The sequence below is a fragment of the Colossoma macropomum genome, unplaced genomic scaffold (assembly GCF_904425465.1).
Source record: "Colossoma macropomum unplaced genomic scaffold, Colossoma_macropomum, whole genome shotgun sequence".
Classification (NCBI taxonomy): domain Eukaryota; kingdom Metazoa; phylum Chordata; class Actinopteri; order Characiformes; family Serrasalmidae; genus Colossoma; species Colossoma macropomum.
In genome coordinates, this window is record NW_023494790.1 from 33,799,659 (window position 1) to 33,817,202 (window position 17,544).

The 17,544-nt window shown below is 39.7% G+C and overlaps 1 protein-coding gene across 1 annotated transcript in view; it reads right to left on the bottom strand.

The window, feature by feature from the left end:
* Positions 1–485: 485 nt before the first annotated feature.
* grid1b (glutamate receptor, ionotropic, delta 1b) overlaps positions 486–17,544 on the bottom strand; it is a 210,679-nt gene continuing 193,620 nt past the window's right edge. The window contains exons 12-14 of the mRNA XM_036573167.1: positions 12,505–12,671; positions 9,176–9,416; positions 486–921 (exon numbers count right to left, since the gene is read on the bottom strand). Coding sequence (XP_036429060.1) covers positions 499–921; positions 9,176–9,416; positions 12,505–12,671 — 831 coding nt within the window. The 3' untranslated portion in view covers positions 486–498. The remainder of the gene's footprint in view (positions 922–9,175; positions 9,417–12,504; positions 12,672–17,544) is intronic.

Consider the following 17,544-nt stretch of genomic DNA (forward strand, 5'->3'; position numbering starts at 1 on the left):
GAAAAAAACACACAAAACAAGAGGGTGCGAAATGATTCATTTTCCTACAGAAGTGTATGATAATCTAGTAACAAACTGTGGAGAGACATCTTTTATTTCGGCACTTAGAAAACAATCACAATGAATTTTGCGTCTTTATCCATAGAGAACAAAATTTACAAAGCCATTCAAACAGTCGTTTTTGGAGTCTTTTTTTAAGTCGTTTTGTTTTGTTTGTTCCTTTTTTTGAGTTTTCATTTTGTTTTTTGTAACTCAACTTCAAAAATTGAGAATATTCAAAATACACTTTTACTCACTTCGCTCTTTTTGTTATTTACAAATATTTACAAGAAGAAGAATCTGTTTTCGCTGATGTATTTTGTATGTGTATTAAAAATCTCTACTCGCCCTCCTTCCTTCTTTTTAACTTTGTTGCTGTTTTTTTTTTTTACACGTGATGCCCCCCACAAGTCTCACGGTCTCGTCCTCACCCTGTCGGGAACAAAAACCAAAAAAGCCTCAGATGGACGTGCTGTGGGTGGGCTCAATGGCTTCTGGGATGGGTCCTCCTGGTACCGGCGGGTAGGACATTGGCATGGGTGTCTTGGCGGGGCTCTGCCGGAAGAGCCCCCCGTTGGGGGCCCTGTGTTTGCATTGGATGGAGGGCATGGTGGAGCTGCTGAGCGGCAGGGGCAGTGTGCTGCCAGGCCCCGGCGCCAGAGTCCGGCCCACCCCATGGGCCTGCTCCGGGAGGAAGGTGCTCACAGACAGAGCTGTGCCCGGGAAGTCCCGGCCAGCCTCCCGTGCCTGGCTGGGCTGCATGCTGCCGATGTCCAGGGCAGAGATCTCGATAGATGGGCCGGGGATCTGCTTGTGCGCCATGTCCTCGTCCATAAGACTGTTCATACGCCGATGCACCTGCTCCAGGTTCACCTCCTTGTCCTGGAGAGGGCGAGAGAAGAGAGAGAGGGGGGAGAGAGGGAGGGACAGAGAGGCTGAGATCGGCTGGTCCTGCTGCACGGCTGTTTTGCTTTCATTTGCTTTTGTTTTCTGAAGCTCCATGCAACTCATTTCATACTCTTGCTGCTTTCGGATTTTTGTTTTTTTAAAGTCCTTAATGAACGGCCAATCGGAATCATCCTGGGCAGGATAAGATTTGATTGAGGGGATGGTATAGAATGTGCACCTTGAAATCAAATTTGGCCAGTGGACGTCTTAAACACGTCTTAAAGCTGAGTGAGGCCTAGCGGTCAGTACAGAATGGGAAACTGAGATAACACTGGAGCCAAACTGCATCGATAATAAAAGCCATAAAATTAACAGGAATTCTCGTGAAGGCCAGGAAAGCAGTACATTTGAGCGGAATGTTCTCCGGGACGTTTTGCCGAATACTAGCATGCACCAGTGATTCCAGAACATGACTTTATGCTTGGTTGCACATCACAAGGACAAGTAGGCATAGATGTCCCTTCTACAATCCATGCATGCAATTCTTTAGCTTATTCTACTATGATTTACCAAGCATTGTGCCTGATTTGAGTAACTAACCTACTCTTATGTACAATTTGATCAGTGGTTCATGATTATTCTTTTGTGGTCAATTCCAAAATGTTGTTGAAGAACTTTTGGTAACGCTTTATTTGAAGATACATTGCATAGGAACCTCATAACACATGCACAAGCATTGAACAACATTAGTAAAAGTGGAAACAACGGTAACACTTGAAGGGTGTCTACATAACACATTCATAACACTTTACATAAACTTCACAACATGTTCATGAATGTTTAAATCAACATTCATTAAGCATACCTGTTTTGCATGACATTAATATGGACTACTGTCATTTTATTGACAGGCCTTTTTCAAAATAAAAGTTGTTTTGTATTATTTTCAGTGAAATGCCTCATTTCTGGAGAGCCAAAATAAAAAAAGACGTTGCTTTACCCCTTTGGTTGTTAAGTGCTTTAACATGCATTTAACATGTTTCACCTGTACTTTCAATTTCTTTTAGGAGCCTATCCCAACAGTCACTTGATGGAAGGCAGGATACTCCCTGGACAGGTCTGAAAATAATAGTTTTTAACAATAAAAAAATGAGGACTTTTATTTTGAAAAAGGTCTGTCAATGACATAGTAGTCCATATTAATGTCATGTAAAACATGTATGCTTTATGAATGTTGATTTAAACACTCATGAACCTGTTATGAAGTGTTAATGTAAGATCTTAAGAATGAGTTATGTAGACACCCTTCAAGTAAAGTGTTACCATGATTCCTTTGTGGTCAGTTCCAAAATGTTATTGAGGAACTTTTGGTAATGCTTTATTACATCGCATAACACATGCATAAGCATTGAATAACATTGAGTAAATGTGCTAAAATATTACTCCAGTAAAATAAATCCCCTGTTTTGTATTTCTACTTGAATGCAAAAGCACATGTACGTAGTATCAAAGGTAAAAGTTCTTTGAGTTATGACTGTTTTGTTGATTACACTGATCAGGCATAACATTATGACCACCTCCTTGTTTCTACGCTCATTGTCCATTTTATCAGCTCCACTTACTATATAGGTGCACTTTGTAGTTCTACAGTTACAGACTGTAGTCCATCTGTTTCTCTGCATACTTTGTTAGCCCCCTTTTACCCTGTACTTCAGTGGTCAGGACCCCCATGGACCCTCACAGAGCAGGTACTATTTGGGTGGTGGATCATTCTCAGCACTGATGTGGTGGTGGTGTGTTAGTGTGTGTTGTGCTGGTACGAGTGGATCAGACACAGCAGTGCTGCTGGAGTTTTTAAACACTGTGTCCACTCACTGTCCACTCTATTAGACACTCCTACCTTGTCAGTCCACCTTGTAGATGTAAAGTCAGAGACGATAGCTCATCTGCTGCTGCACAGTTTGTGTTGGTCATCCTCTAGTCCTTCATCAGTGGTCACATGACGCTGTTGGCTGGATATTTTTGGTTGGTGGACTATTCTCAGTCCAGCAGTGACACTGAGGTGTTTAAAAACTCCAGCAGCACTGCTGTGTCTGATCCACTCAGACCAGCACAACACACACTAACACACCACCACCACATCAGTGTTACTGCAGTGCTGGGAATGATCCACCACCCAAATAGTACCTGCTCTGTGAGGGTCCATGGGGATCCGGACCACTGAAGAACAGGGTAAAAGGGGGCTAACAAAGTATGCAGAGAAACAGATGGACTACAGTCTGTAACTGTAGAACTACAAAGTGCTCCTATATAGTAAGTGGAGCTGATAAAATGGACAATGAGCGTAGAAACAAGGAGGTGGTCATAATGTTATGCCTGATCTGTGTATTTTGATTTATGTTCTGCTAAGGAGAGCCATTTGGCTGCTGGCATGAAAAACCGAGTTAACTGTTCATGTCTGCAGCAACACAGGCCTATTTCTATTTGCACTTAAACTCAAATATAAATACATATATCTGCAAAATTCTCACGTTCCGTTACTTGTGATTGTTGCTTCATAAAAGTGTTGGAAATGAAACAAACATCTGTCACTTAGTTTACAATGCAATGTTATTTACCTTATAAAACCATTTGGCATGAACTTAACATATTTTATTAACATATTGCACTATAAGCATGCTATTCAATGTTTATATACGTATTATAAAGTGTCTATGAAGGTAGCCTTCAAAATATTACCTAATGCTCACTATTTAAATCATTCCACTAAAAGCATCCATTAAAACTGAACCTGCATCATCATGATAATGAATGTGTTGTAACACGCGCGTAGATGCTGACATAATTTGTTTTCTTCTGTACTAAGTAAGTAATGGCTCACAATTGGATCTGGGCATTAAATCACAGCTTTCTGTGTGAGTGTTTAAACGTCACTACTGAGCAGTGCTGGGCAGGACAGGGATAAACAAAACGACGACTCTATTTACACAGAAACCCTTTACAAGAAATTACGCTCTGCTTCTTAATTATTGCACAGGGAGGCGGAACGGCGAGGTAAGAGTTATGACGTTTGCACCTTTCCAGTAAACCAATCGCTTTTATAAAGAACACAAAGGCTACGCAGCTTGACTCCAGTCCATCTGAATCGAGGCGATCGTTTCTGTTACTGTCTCCTTGAGACATGAAAGCATCTTTAAACATTTACACTAAAGCACCACAGAGCCAGAATTACAGAGGCACAGCAGGGAGTAATCAAAACTCAGGGACAGGCAGTGGGAGTTAGACTGGGGATAACAAAGAGACCGAAATGGGGTAAATTAGTCAGCCGTGTCAGGATGAAGCAGATTTTTCATTATGAGGATCGCCGTTATTATGGAATGCACTTCTGATCTAATTCTGTTTGACTTATCTAATGGCAGGAGGAAGGGGATAAGGTGTTCTATTAGCCAAAGACGTACAATACCAGAAAGGTATTTGTTCATACAAGGAACAAGAGAGAAGCGCTGTCTGATGACTCACTACAGTTTTCGGGATTTCACAGACACAGCATCTAATTAAGACCCTGTTTGCTGTGAGGGTGTGGAAAAATACACAGTGCAATATTAAAAAGTACTTGTAATGCTCTTATTAAGTCTTAACAAACCAGTGGACGCTTATTACTGCTTTATTAAGCAAGAACTAGGACCAATTAACACCTTTTCAGGTGTGTTAACTATAAATCTGCATTTTTGCCATAGAATAGAGGGTCAGTTTGTCTTTATTTAGTGCTAATTGGCAATTTACTACTGAAGCACTGATAAGTGTCAAACATCTTTTGTTCATCAAGGTACAAACAATGTAAATGTTCCCTCAAAGATACAACAGTGGTCCAATTGTGCACCATAAGTAAAGTTTTCCCAGGTGAAATGTAGGTATTTAAATACATAATAAAATAAAAGCCTGGAGACGAGACGGGGTGTGTGGAGTCAATACAATTAAAATATAATTTCAAAGGATTATTGCACAATTACGTTCCCTGACTTAAGGTACTGAGATCCCTTGAGGGTACCACCCCAGTGACAAGAGGGGTACTGCCCCAGAGACAGTTTAGTACCTTTATTTCTGAGAATGTATGATGAAACTCAACGTTGGCTAAAGTGGAACTCTTTGCCTTAGAGTAAAGTTTGAGCTAATTGTTGATGTACTATTGCAATATTGATAAGAATCAAAAGAAAACAAAAAACGAGTGTTTTGATTCTGATGAAATGCAGTGTAACTAGTTGAATAAATCATTTATAAGTACACTCCATTTAAACCCAGTGCTCAGGTAAGGGTTGTGTACAAGATTATGATCTACAATTCATAAATAGAAGTGCTCTAGAATAAGCTTAATTCACCACAAGATATTGCTTGATAAAGTAGTAATAATAATATAATATAATGATAATAATAATAAGGTAGTAATTAGTAGCTAGTTAATTACCAGTTACTGACTTAATATGACTTAATAAGTCCGCTACACTGGTGTTACCAAAAAAAGCAGTTTTCTAAAACACCACATTGACTGTGTTTCGTTGGCGGCCATCGGCTTTTCTCCAAATTTTCTTAAGCAATACCTCATGACATATCAGTTAGATGGCACCACACAAATGATCTCAAATGCTGACCAATTTGGACAGCTTCTATGTTCAATCATTAGAAACCCCTATCTCATTAGTCCAGCCTATCTGATGCACAGCTTTTTGTATTAGAAGAGAACAGAATACTTTAATGTCCATTTAATTTACAGAAAATGTAAATTTCTCTTTAGTGCTGGCATATAGAAATAATTTGCAAACAAAACGCAATAAAAATGTAAGTGAAATGTAATTCAGCCCCTAATATGTAGAACAACATGCTCATTGCAAAAAGGAAGGAGAAAAAAATCAATAGTTCTGACCACAGAGCTGCTCTTGGCTGGGTATTTTTAGGTGGTGGACCACTTTTAACCCAGCAGCGAGACTGACGTGTGTATAAACACCAGTGTCTGGTACACCACTGTGCTGAGAATGACCCACCACCTAAATAACATATGATCAACAGCAGTCCTGTGGTCAGAAACTGACCAACGATGAAAGAGATAGAGAGGGGCTCACAAACAGATGGGCTATAATTTGTAAATCGCTGTTGTTGGAAGAAAACCTTGCATCTCCAAAATGGTAACTTTACAGGATAAGAAAAAAACATACTTTGCTTTTAATGTAAGTCAATGGAACCAGACTTTTTTCCCAAGTTATTTTGGGTCGTTTTTTAAGTCCATTCATCATGAAATTTACATACAATGTAAAGGGTAACAGGTGTTTTCAAACTATGTTAGAACTTGAAAAACATCAAAAAATGGAGATACAAGGTTTTCTTCCGACAACAGCAATACATACACCTATATAGAGGAAATATAAGGTAGGTGGAGCTAACAAGGTAGCCAGTGAGTGGACATACAAGGTAGGGGTTTTAATAAAGTGAACAGGCCTAGAACATTACTAATAATTAGCCATTCACCCTTAACACATAAGACGTCTATCAGTGACTTTACCCAATATTTCTGAGCTAGAATATTCAGCATGGATCAGCTATTTGACCTGAACGACTTGTTTTGGTGCTTTGTGCTCGAAGGGCCTGGCCTCCATTTAGCTTAAGCTCCTCATCGACCTAACGCTTCTTAAAATGCATGAAAAAAATACGACCTATCGTGCAGGTCACATTATTGGCACTTTTTTGGGATCCTCTAACAAAGTCGGTCCAGGTGTGTACATCACAATTGGATTTGAAAAGCTTTGGCTGTTGTCTTAGATAACGGCCTTGTTACAATATATTTATAATCTCGTTGCACTAGCAGGGCACTAACCAATTAATCCACATCTGTGTTTAATAATCCAAAATGTAATTTAATTACTGAAAGTTACACTAACTGAAAAGAAAATCTGGCGTGTCATATGGCCGACTAGGGTGGCAACGTAATATTAGATCAGTTTGACTGCAGTCATTTCATCAGTGTATAACCACATCAGCTAAATTCAATCTGGACGTCATGCAGGCCTAAATCCCACCATGAAGAGTGGGAGTCCGGAAAGCGTCCATCTACCGTAAGAGGCAGTGCTTTTTTACAGTCTCTTAGGTTTAAGATGTAAACTAGATGTTAAGTAGTGCAAAATCTACGAGGTACTAGGTAATTATTTTGAGTAGCATGATTTACAAGACAGTTTAACTACATTGCACTGAAAGGTTCTAGGTATAGTTCTAGGTATATCTAGGCAAGTGTGTGGTACAAACTCTAAAGTTCTTTTGAGTAAAATGGGGGTTAGTACAGGTTCTAGCTATTATGCAGAAAAACACAGTATGGTAAAATATCTTAAAATTGTATAATTACTTAGAGTAGCAATGGTAAGTACAACCAAACAAGCACCAAATTTCACTGTAAAATGTCATGTTTAAACAGAAGAGCAAAGTGAAAAATGCCAGTATGTTTGTTTTTACAAGCTTGATACTCCAGGTAATCAATATTTAACTCCACTCTTTATCAGCTTACTGGCTAGAACCTGTTGAGCATTGCACTGTAAATTACTTTGACTGGTCATTATCATTTTACCCAATATAATTCCACAACACTTTGGAGACTGTTCTCCACATATACCCATTGAGTACCTAGAACTCAAACTCACTGGGTAGAACTGTTGGGCGTTGAACTTATTTACAACATCTCAGAAATCACCATCATTTTACCCAAAATAATGAGCTAGAACTTTGGAGTTCGTATCACACACTTGCCCCTTCATACCTAGAACCTAGAAAGCATTACCCTATATTAGAGCAGCTAAGAAGCTGAAAGAAGCCAGGAGGCAAATGATTGATGTTAGATGGTTCCTAGACATTTCTAATGACCCCTCATTTTTTCCCCTCCCACGACCCCGTTCACAGTCGGCCCCTTCGGACAGCACGCAACGTATCAGATCTTACGAGCTCTATTCTGACCTGTGTCAATAGCCTCTGCTTCATCCCAGTCTCTCTCTCTCTCTGTCCAAATGTCCTTCCTCCCCTCCGATGAAGCAGTAGAAATATCATTATATCTCAATGGATCTGAAACCCTTGCCACTCTGTAATCCTTAGTAACCTGCACGAGATCATAAACATATCAAGAAAGAAATAAAATAAAAAATAAAAAAATAGTAAAGAGAAATTCAAACTGGTCACCATTGACATAGAATTGCAATAAGATGTCACACGGTTGCACTGCTGGGTGGGGGTGGGGGTGGGGGGGGGTAAATGACTGTTGGGGGTTCTGATTCAGGCTTATTTTTTGTGGCTCTTATTGCTTGGGGGGTACTAAACACACAGGCCCATGCAAGCATCCTCTTTGCTCACACTTTAGTTTATGGATCCACATCAAGTCTTCCCAGGCTATCGCATGCACTGTTTGCTGTCTCTAGAGCAAGGGGCACGGGTTTGAAAGGCTCAGACTCATCAGAAAGTGAAATGAGAGAGAAGAACCTTTTTTTTGCTGATTTGAACACATGGACAGATCAGCAAAACGGGCATTTTAATTGCCAATGTGAAGTGTCAATAATGAAGATAAAGAAGGTCTTAATGGAACAAAAAAAGGCATATGGAACATTCCTACCGGTGGGGAGTGAAAGTATTGGGCGACCATTCTCAAATCACTTCTTACAGTGAATTAGTTTTTTAGTTATTGGGATTTGAAAGAAGGTTTTTTAGACCCAGTTCATGTAGAATCTGGTGAATGTTACAGTCATATTAGCCAAAATGACTTTATGCTAATTCACTTTGCACCAAGATCCTGAAAAAAGTTGGAAATTACAGATATTGAAGTAGAAAACACAGAATATTCAAATACAGAATTGGAAAATTTTCAAGGGCCCAACAGAATTTAAGCATTTGTTTCAATGTAGTCAGAGCAGATCAGGTACAGAGACCCTAAAATGTTCCCCCAAAACCCAATAACATGCACTGTATTAGTAGTAAAAGCCACTCTGTCTCTGTCCCTGGCTTAGTGTGGGGGGAGGGGGGCATGGATGCGACAAAAACGGAATGACCTGCTCTTGGGTTTTTATCTTTAAAGATGGAAGGGACCAATTTTGATTTCAGCAGAGCACACCTATAACTGAGTGTACTGGAGCTCGACTAAGTCTGGGCTCGCGTCTGCGGCTGGATCCTTAAAGTAGAGTGTGGCAGTGTCGTCGCCCTGCGCGGGCCTCCTGGCCCTGTGCTCGGTCACCTCTTTGGGCTGCTCTTGCCGGCAGCGGTTGCTGCTCCACCACATCTCCAAGGCGGCCACCAGGCAGGCCAGCACCAGCCCGGCGGCCAAGATGCAGAAAACTCCAGCAAAGCTGTGCAGCTTAAGCGAGCGGCCGTCGGGCTGCGACCCCCAGTGGCCGCTCAGGTCGCAGCGGCCCGAGCGAGGCCACCATTTCTGCTTCAGCACATCAAGGTCGCCTTTCTCTTGCAGCTCCAGGATCCTGCGGGGAGGAGGGCAGCAAGAGAAGGGTATTGCGTTGTAGCATGGCAGCAGATGCTCAATGTGCCGGCCTACTAACCAGCAAGGTGAAAAGATCAACCATTGAAGTTTCAGGTTATGACCAGAATTCTGAAAAATGGAACCGGACCAGAACTAGTCTTGTGGCAGTGTTTCTCGCTAAAGCCTTGGACCTTGCACATTCCTCGCACGCTTATGACGTGACTTATGTCATTAGGTAATTATAAAGCCCTGCAGTTGGTGAATCAAGTGTACTTGTGCAGATAAGGCACTATGTAATGCATGGGTTCTCCATTGGTTGGTGGCCCAAGATGAGGTTCCATCTTTCAAAATTTCACCACAACCTTCCACTGCAAAAGCCCATCCAGCTAGTAGAATAAGCTTATATGTAAAAACAAGCTGTGCGACTATGTACCTTACTAGAGGAGGTTTCAGGCCCAGATGCTACTAGACATTAACATTTTGCTTGTTTCCCGTCATCAATCAAAGGTCTTTCATTGAAGCAACACACTGTTCTATTCCTTACTGCAGCCCAACTCTATGAAGGACTATGAAATTGTGAGAGCAATGTTTGATGTACAACATAACACACTCTTTGTCCTCGGGGGACACGATTTGTAACCAGCATTTGGAACCTGACGTGACGGCATTACGCCCCTTAGAAGCATTTAATCCCTCCTCCGGCTTAATTAAATGTCAACTTTTTGTAGTCGCTCACTGACGGAAATGAAAATGAAACAAACAGGAGTGGAATGTAAGGAAATGTTTAATTAGAGGCTTTAGAAAAACAGAGACCCTGACTGCAAGCTGTGCCACCATTATCAGCCTCCGCCCTGTGGGCAAGCCGCGCAGCCGCAGCAATTTCCGGGATGAAAAGAGGCACACGGTAAACCATGGGGGGGAGGAGGTGGGGGGTTGGTAGACAAATGGGAGCAGGATGGGAATGGAGGATGATGATGGGACAGAGATGGGGAAAGTAAGACGAATCCCTCTCTCTACAGAAGATGACATGCTGGTTCATGGGCCTATTAGCCCCCGAGCTGCCTCCTAGCTGTCCCCAAGGGAGTAAGCATGTGGCTTTGGCTGCTCTGGGGGCGCTAGGTGGAAGAACTCCTTTTACATTAATTTAGCATCGGCTTACTCCTCACAAATACTGCCTTATAGTTTATGAGGATGTCTTTATAGGTTTAGTGTGTCCAGGTTGCCAGGTAGAGGGTTTCTAGACATGGCGATGGGCCCTATTATTAATGCTAATATTTAGCCCTAAGACTAAGACTGAGACTAAGACTTTCCATCTTGCTCTATATATCATTTTATTTTGCAATAGTATATCTATATATCTTATTGTGTTTATGTCTTTGGCCTTATTTATCTTTATTTTCTTTTTTGTTTATGTCCTTGCTGTCAATTCTAGAGCTGCTAAATGTTTTTTCATTGGTTTTAAACAATAAATATCTATGTGTCTAGCAAAGCTAGTTGGGGCCAATTAGCGTGATAGTGTTATTCCTCTTAGCAAATTTCCCATTTTTGACTTAATTATTTCTTTTCACAGCAAAAAATGATATCTTGGCAAGTGAAATCATCTTGAATCTAATTGATACCTAATATTTCTAGTTTTGAGAATGTTATAAGAACTTATGTTTACACATATCTACATTGTTTTAAGTCATTCAACAAGTGAAAATGTTTAATTCTATTGAAAAATAATTTGCTTTTTGTCTTGAAATAAGCAAAAAGTCCAGAATTAAGTTAAATAATCTTATTGTATTCTTACAACAATTTCCTAATAAAAAATATCAGACATTTAAACTACGTCTAAGATATTTTCACTTGCCAATCTATATATTTTTTTTCAGTGTAGACCCACTTATTAGTGGCTAACCCAGTCATCTGTGTTACAACCGAATCTATCTATAGCAGCTAAAGTTACAAACTAAGCCAGAGTTCAGAACAGGTGGGAACTAAATAACAGTTTTTGATCAAGTTGTTTTACTTCTGTCTGCCTGCTGAAGATCATGATGTAATCAGACTGGATTACACTATTACATGCAATAATTAATGCCTGACTGGAGTCAAGATCTTAGTTTCCCTTCTCTCCTCTACAGCGCTAATCCTTACTGCTGTAATAAAGCTCACTATTCTTAGCCGCTGTGTCTGGTCATTGCGGACGGTCACAAAAGTGCTCCTTCCAACATTTTGAAGAAGTAATTGGGTAAGAACCTGTGGGGGTTGCATTGACATGCTATAATGGAGAAGTCTGGCGATCATTAAGACTCCGGTGAGGACCTGAGAGAGTTACGTAAGCCTTCGACGAACGGTAATCGCATGCGGTCTGTGTTGCAAGCTGTTGAGTCAGGCTAGGATATTCTGGATGGATCAATACGGAATACGTGAGAAGGCAGTCGAGAGATAAGGGCTGCTCTCCTGGTTCCTCAAATACAGACAGAAGCAATATGATTATGCAGTCTTAATTGGTTACAAGTGATTATGTGGAGATTTGTATAATCTGCCCGCATCTGTTATGTTCGCAAAGGGATCAATTTGTAATGGGTAAAAATCGGACCCATGAAACTGCAACTGATGAAACAAAGCTCTGCACTTAATGAAAAGTGGTGGCAATTTATAAGATATCCATACCTCCCTGTCATGTTCTACCAATTTAACCACTTGATTGAGGTTATTAAGATGCTTGTTGTTTATGAATGCATATTTCGAATGCCGCAAAAGACAGGAATCGTGTGATTGCTTCATCTTCCATCTGTTGCGAAAGTGCTTAAACATTTCTGGCAAAGCTGCAGTTATGCAGTAATTTGCTTGCATTGCACACGTTGTTTTCCACAGCCTTGTAAAACACTCTTCACCAGACCCTGTGCTAAACTCCTCTAAGTCGAATTCTGCTAATTATGATTTTTTTTCTGGGCCACCTGGACAATCAAAGCTATTGTCTATAAGCAGCTAATCTTGTCTGGAGCCCGGAATCTGGAGGTTAGATGTTAAGAATGGAGAAAAGAAGTGGGAGGAATGAAAGAAGGCATCAATGGTATAGTAATGCTGGCCGGGTAGATATTTACTTCTGAGAGAAGAGGTCTCTGTAAGGGCTGCCGTGCTGCAAGGCAATTCCGTAGCCCTTACTGCTCATGCTGTTGCCCGATACGGTGACGGTGCAGTCATCGTCCGTCAGTGCCGCATACTCCACCACCGCCATGTCCCACAGGAAGGCATATGGGCCTTTCTTTGCCTGTGGAATGAGACAACAAGCTGTTAATGCTATTATTAGCCAAGAATATGCTAAACATTTATTGGGGATTTTCATTCATTTTTCAAAATTTCAGCACTTTCAAAGGTTAAGATGTTAACAAAGTTATTCAGAGTGCTTTGATATGAAATTATCTCTTCTAGAGAAACTTTAACACAGTTGTTAACATGCATGGTAAAAGGAACCAGACCAGAAGCTACAGTGCTAAAAGCTATAGCAAAATTTAGGAACCAGCTTTTGTTTCTTTAATTTCCAGTCAATATGGCCATTATGTACAGTTTATTCATTTTTCAGCAAAGCGCAAAACATATTTAACAGAAAATTTACACATAATTAGCTGAACATAACATTGTTTTTAAGTATTTAGTCGTTCCACACATTGCTTTTTAATTCAGCTTCTTTTCAGGAGAATTGCTTTCAGTTTTTCAAACAAATCTGCAGGGAAATTTTTTCCTTTTCCAGTTCAGTCTTACAAGTTTGTTACATGTGCTTCTCACAGTCCGACTAACGCCGATTAAGGGTGGGCGGATCGATCCAAATATCGATTCCAACGTTGGTATTGGTATCGGATCGATACTAGCATGATGGGATTGATACTTCTCTCCTGTACGTTCAGTACGCTGCTCTCATTTCATCAAAAAGTAGACATGTCTGTGCAAATACTGCTCCTTTCACATCTTGCATGCACACTTTGTTCCTCCTCCCCTGCTGTTTTGTTGTCGTGCTGTCACGTGACGCAGCGGTGCTAAGAGCGACACTTGTAGGCTGCAGTCATTAGCAGAGAGAAAGAGGAGCATCGTGTGGAGATATTTTATGGCTGTAAATGAAAACCTTGCAAACCGTGATGTGTGTAAGAAGGATATTCTCCACCAATTTATGCAAACAAATGAAAAAACAGGAAACAGAGCTGCAAAGAAATGAAGAGAGGAGGAGAGAAATCCCTCAGACAGACCTAGCAATAGAGTCAGAGGTCACTGGCCTTTCAGAGAGGCAAAGATTATCCAGGAAGCTTATATAGTGGTATATTATATTACTGTTCCTGAACAAAATCCTCGAACTGAAAAATAATTTAAGTTTTAAAACATTTTGTTCTCCAGGAATAATTTTGTTAAAAACTCAAAAAAAGCCAGAGAAGTGCAATGAAAGAGAGAAACGGGTTTCTTATTATTTCATTAGAAGACCACAGGCCAAAGGAAAGAAAAATATTTTACAACATTCTTTGTTTTCCAGTAGTAAATTTGTGCAGAATTCATGTTTGCAAATTAAGTTCATTACAGTAATAAAAAAATATTTTTTTATTTGCCTAAAAACTTTGATGCCCTGGGTTTAAACATGAACATGATTAACCAATTAACAGTGAAAAGCAAAAAAAACACTTAGTGGTCATCAAAGTGTATTCAGATTTAGCATATTGATGATAGATTCAACTCATAAATCATGACACATTGCTCTCCCCTACATGAAAGTACATAAGCTGCTTTTATAAGTAGAAAGTATCGGTATCGGTGTCGGTATCGGTATACTAGCCCTATATTTACTTGGTATCGGATCGATACCATATTTTGCAGTATCGCACATCACTAATGCCATTCAGAAATCATGCCAATCTTACTCCACATTTCATAGGTCCGGTGTTCTAGAGGAAATCTTCTTCTTATTTGGCTGTTATCTTTTCTCAGTGAGGCTTCCTGATAGCTACATATCATGTTGAGTTGTCTTCTCAAAGTGGAAGGATAGACGTGAATGTTTTCAGATATGAAGCAAGAGTGGAAATTGATTTTCTCTTCTCTCTCAAAGATGAAAGCTTTAAGCATTCTTTATCTGATGGGGACAGTTTGGTGGTCTACTAGGTCTTGTTAGGAGTCCCATTTTCTCTATATCTTTCCTGATACTTCTGGGGTTTTTTTTCACTTATATTTCTTTGGCTTTCTCCTTCCTTATGCAGGTGGATCATTTAATATCTAATCTCCCGACAAATGAATAACATTACAGAAAGTCATTGCAAAAGTCAGAGTGAAGGGGTACGTGAGGCATTGTTCTAAAGCAAATTTGCATGCAAAGTTGCACCATGCATGCTGAACCCCCCACCCCTGTTAACCGGACATTTGTTGTACTGTTGCTGTTTGTTCGTTAGTTACAGATGTGTGTATCTGTTGACTCTGTGTTATTGTGTTGGAATGTGAGGTAGTATGTTAGTGTGGGGGTGTATCTGCACCAAAGAGAAGAGTTATATGGCTAGAAGTGACATTCCTCCTATTACAGCTGTTTTTCAGCAGCGCTGGGCTGGCAGTTTTTCCCTTGCTGCCTGTTCAATAAAAGAGCATTTGCCTGCAAGTGCAATGCCTCTTGCCTCTTCTTCTATGCCAACATCACACTATTATCAATATCACATATAATTACTCAGAAAACATGTTTGTTTGACTTTGGATAGTAAATAAAATTGCTATATTTGCATTGTTGACATTGGCAATGTGTGGATCCGTTAAATACTGAAAAAAGTAATATTGTAATTTTCTATTATGTATATGTTTTCAAATTTTTTCCTGATGCTGAGAAATGAATAATCTGTACATAATGGCCACATTTACTGGAAATGAAATAAACAAAGGTTGGTCTCTGACTTTTGCTACTAGTGCTTTTAGCACTGTAGCTTTTAGAGGTGTTAAACTTTTCAGATGTCTGGTTCCTATCACCACCACTATAAAAAAAAATCTGAGTTAGTTGTCCCACAGTGCACCACAATAAACCACTCTGAATGACTTTGTTTACACCTCAACAACTTGACTCTGCAGAACTTTTGAAAAGTGTGGCTTTAACAGCACTTATAAGTAATGCAAGCTAGCCGAGCCAGTTAGCATCACTAAACATCGAACGCAACATGGAAGTGAAGGGGGATAAATTATGGAGCCCTTTTTATGAATGTGCTGATCTTAGAAGCAAAACATTTCACTGCTGCCTCTGGAATGAAATGATTCCCAACAGTCGCATTCTCAGAGCACGTTTTCTACGCTACTGAAGGAGACCTTTATAGTAATTACAGTACAGGGTTTCAACCATTAGGACTGAGGTGGTGAAGTACGACTTAAGCAATTAACCTATCATGCTGGTGGTTGGAGGAAAAAGTGATCTCATGCAAGAAATCCGTTACACTGCAGTAGCTCTCAGATCAGAAAACTCTGTTTAGGCTTCCATTACTCAAGCTCATTATCCATTACAAGAAAACAGTTTTTCCTTGTGTTTGTCATCAAAAACTCTTTTGTTTTCTCTTTCGTTCGCTTGAACAAAGAGCACAACTACCCATTGTTTGAATCAAAAGCAGCTGTTGTCACATTAGTGGCCTGTATGTGAGGAAAGAAACGTTTTGTGCGAAACGGAAAAGGTGGCGAGACGAGCAGCACGACTGATTCTGCACTGAATTCTTAACATTCGCAAAGCTCAGTAAAAGTTCCGGCAGTCGTTGAAAAACAAACTGCTTAAAAATGATTACAGTCATTAAAATGCTGAAACTGTTCCTCACAATAATTGCCGTCAGAAGTTTGTTAAACAATGTGCGTCTGAGAAATGCGTCTTGTTCTTGTTTTTGTGGAGATTAACCAGTCTGCAGATTAACCTGTATAATTGACCGAGCTAGCATGCTACTCCAAGTTTTGAGTCACCGAATTTATTTGCTTAGGAGAACAGAATATTTGTTTGTTCAGACCTCATAACAGAGTTGTTAGAAGGGAGCCAGAGCAAATACATCCTAATCTTCTGACTCACTGATGCTGGCATCCATCATGCAGGTTAATGTAGATATAACAACAGTGACAACAAGCTGCTTTTCACTCTGTATAATGGTTCTGCATTAGAAAATTATCCAACAATACAGTTGCTGCTGTAGGAGGGGTCCTGAGGCTTGGTGCCCCACATGAAAATGAAGCATTCTATTGCACTCTGAGAATAAAATACAAGGACTTTTGCTAGAATGATTTAATTCACTGATCTGAGTTATAATGCCAACACAAGTCATGTGGAAGATTGTACTGCTTTCTAAGCATTTTGACTCATTATTAAACTATTGCTTACCATGCCAAGATCAAACAATCAATCTCCATATGAAACCCCTTCTTAACAGGTATTATAAACAGAGGCCATTCTAAAAAGTCTGATTACCACTTGAATTCTATTTGCTAAAAGTTTTATACTGGCTCCAAAAGGCATGTGATGCTTGGACCCCAAAGATTGCCGTTTGCAATGTAATTTGTAAACCAGCGTGCCTGGAGAGCCAGTGTCTTGCACAGTTTGGTGATTTTCTGGCTTAGACACACCTGATTCAACACAGCAGCTAATTTTCAGACTCCCTGTTGTAAACTGTCATGACAGTCCACAGAAATCAACACACTCTACATAAGATATGATTGTCTTGTTTGCAAATGATGATATTTTATATATATTAATCTTTTGAACTTTTGTTAAAAACTATTGAAAAAAGGAGTCGGAATATGCCAGTGAGGTTTTCTTCCAACAACAGCGAGAAATATATATATATATATATATATATATATATATATATATATATCGCTGTTGATGGAAGTAAACCTTGCATTTCCAAAATGGTAACTTTTCAGGAGAAGGAAAAAACATACTTCTAATTGAAGTCAATGGAAGCAAACTTTTTTCCAAGTAATTTTGAGCCATTTCTTTTGGTCCATTCATCATGAAATTTAAATTTACACAGAATATAAAAGGCAACATGCATTTTCAAATTATGTCAAAAACTGAAAAAAACACTGAAATGTTGTTCTTCCAACAACACGAATATATATATATATATATATTGGCAACATCCATTACGACGAGGAAAAGAGGATTCTTC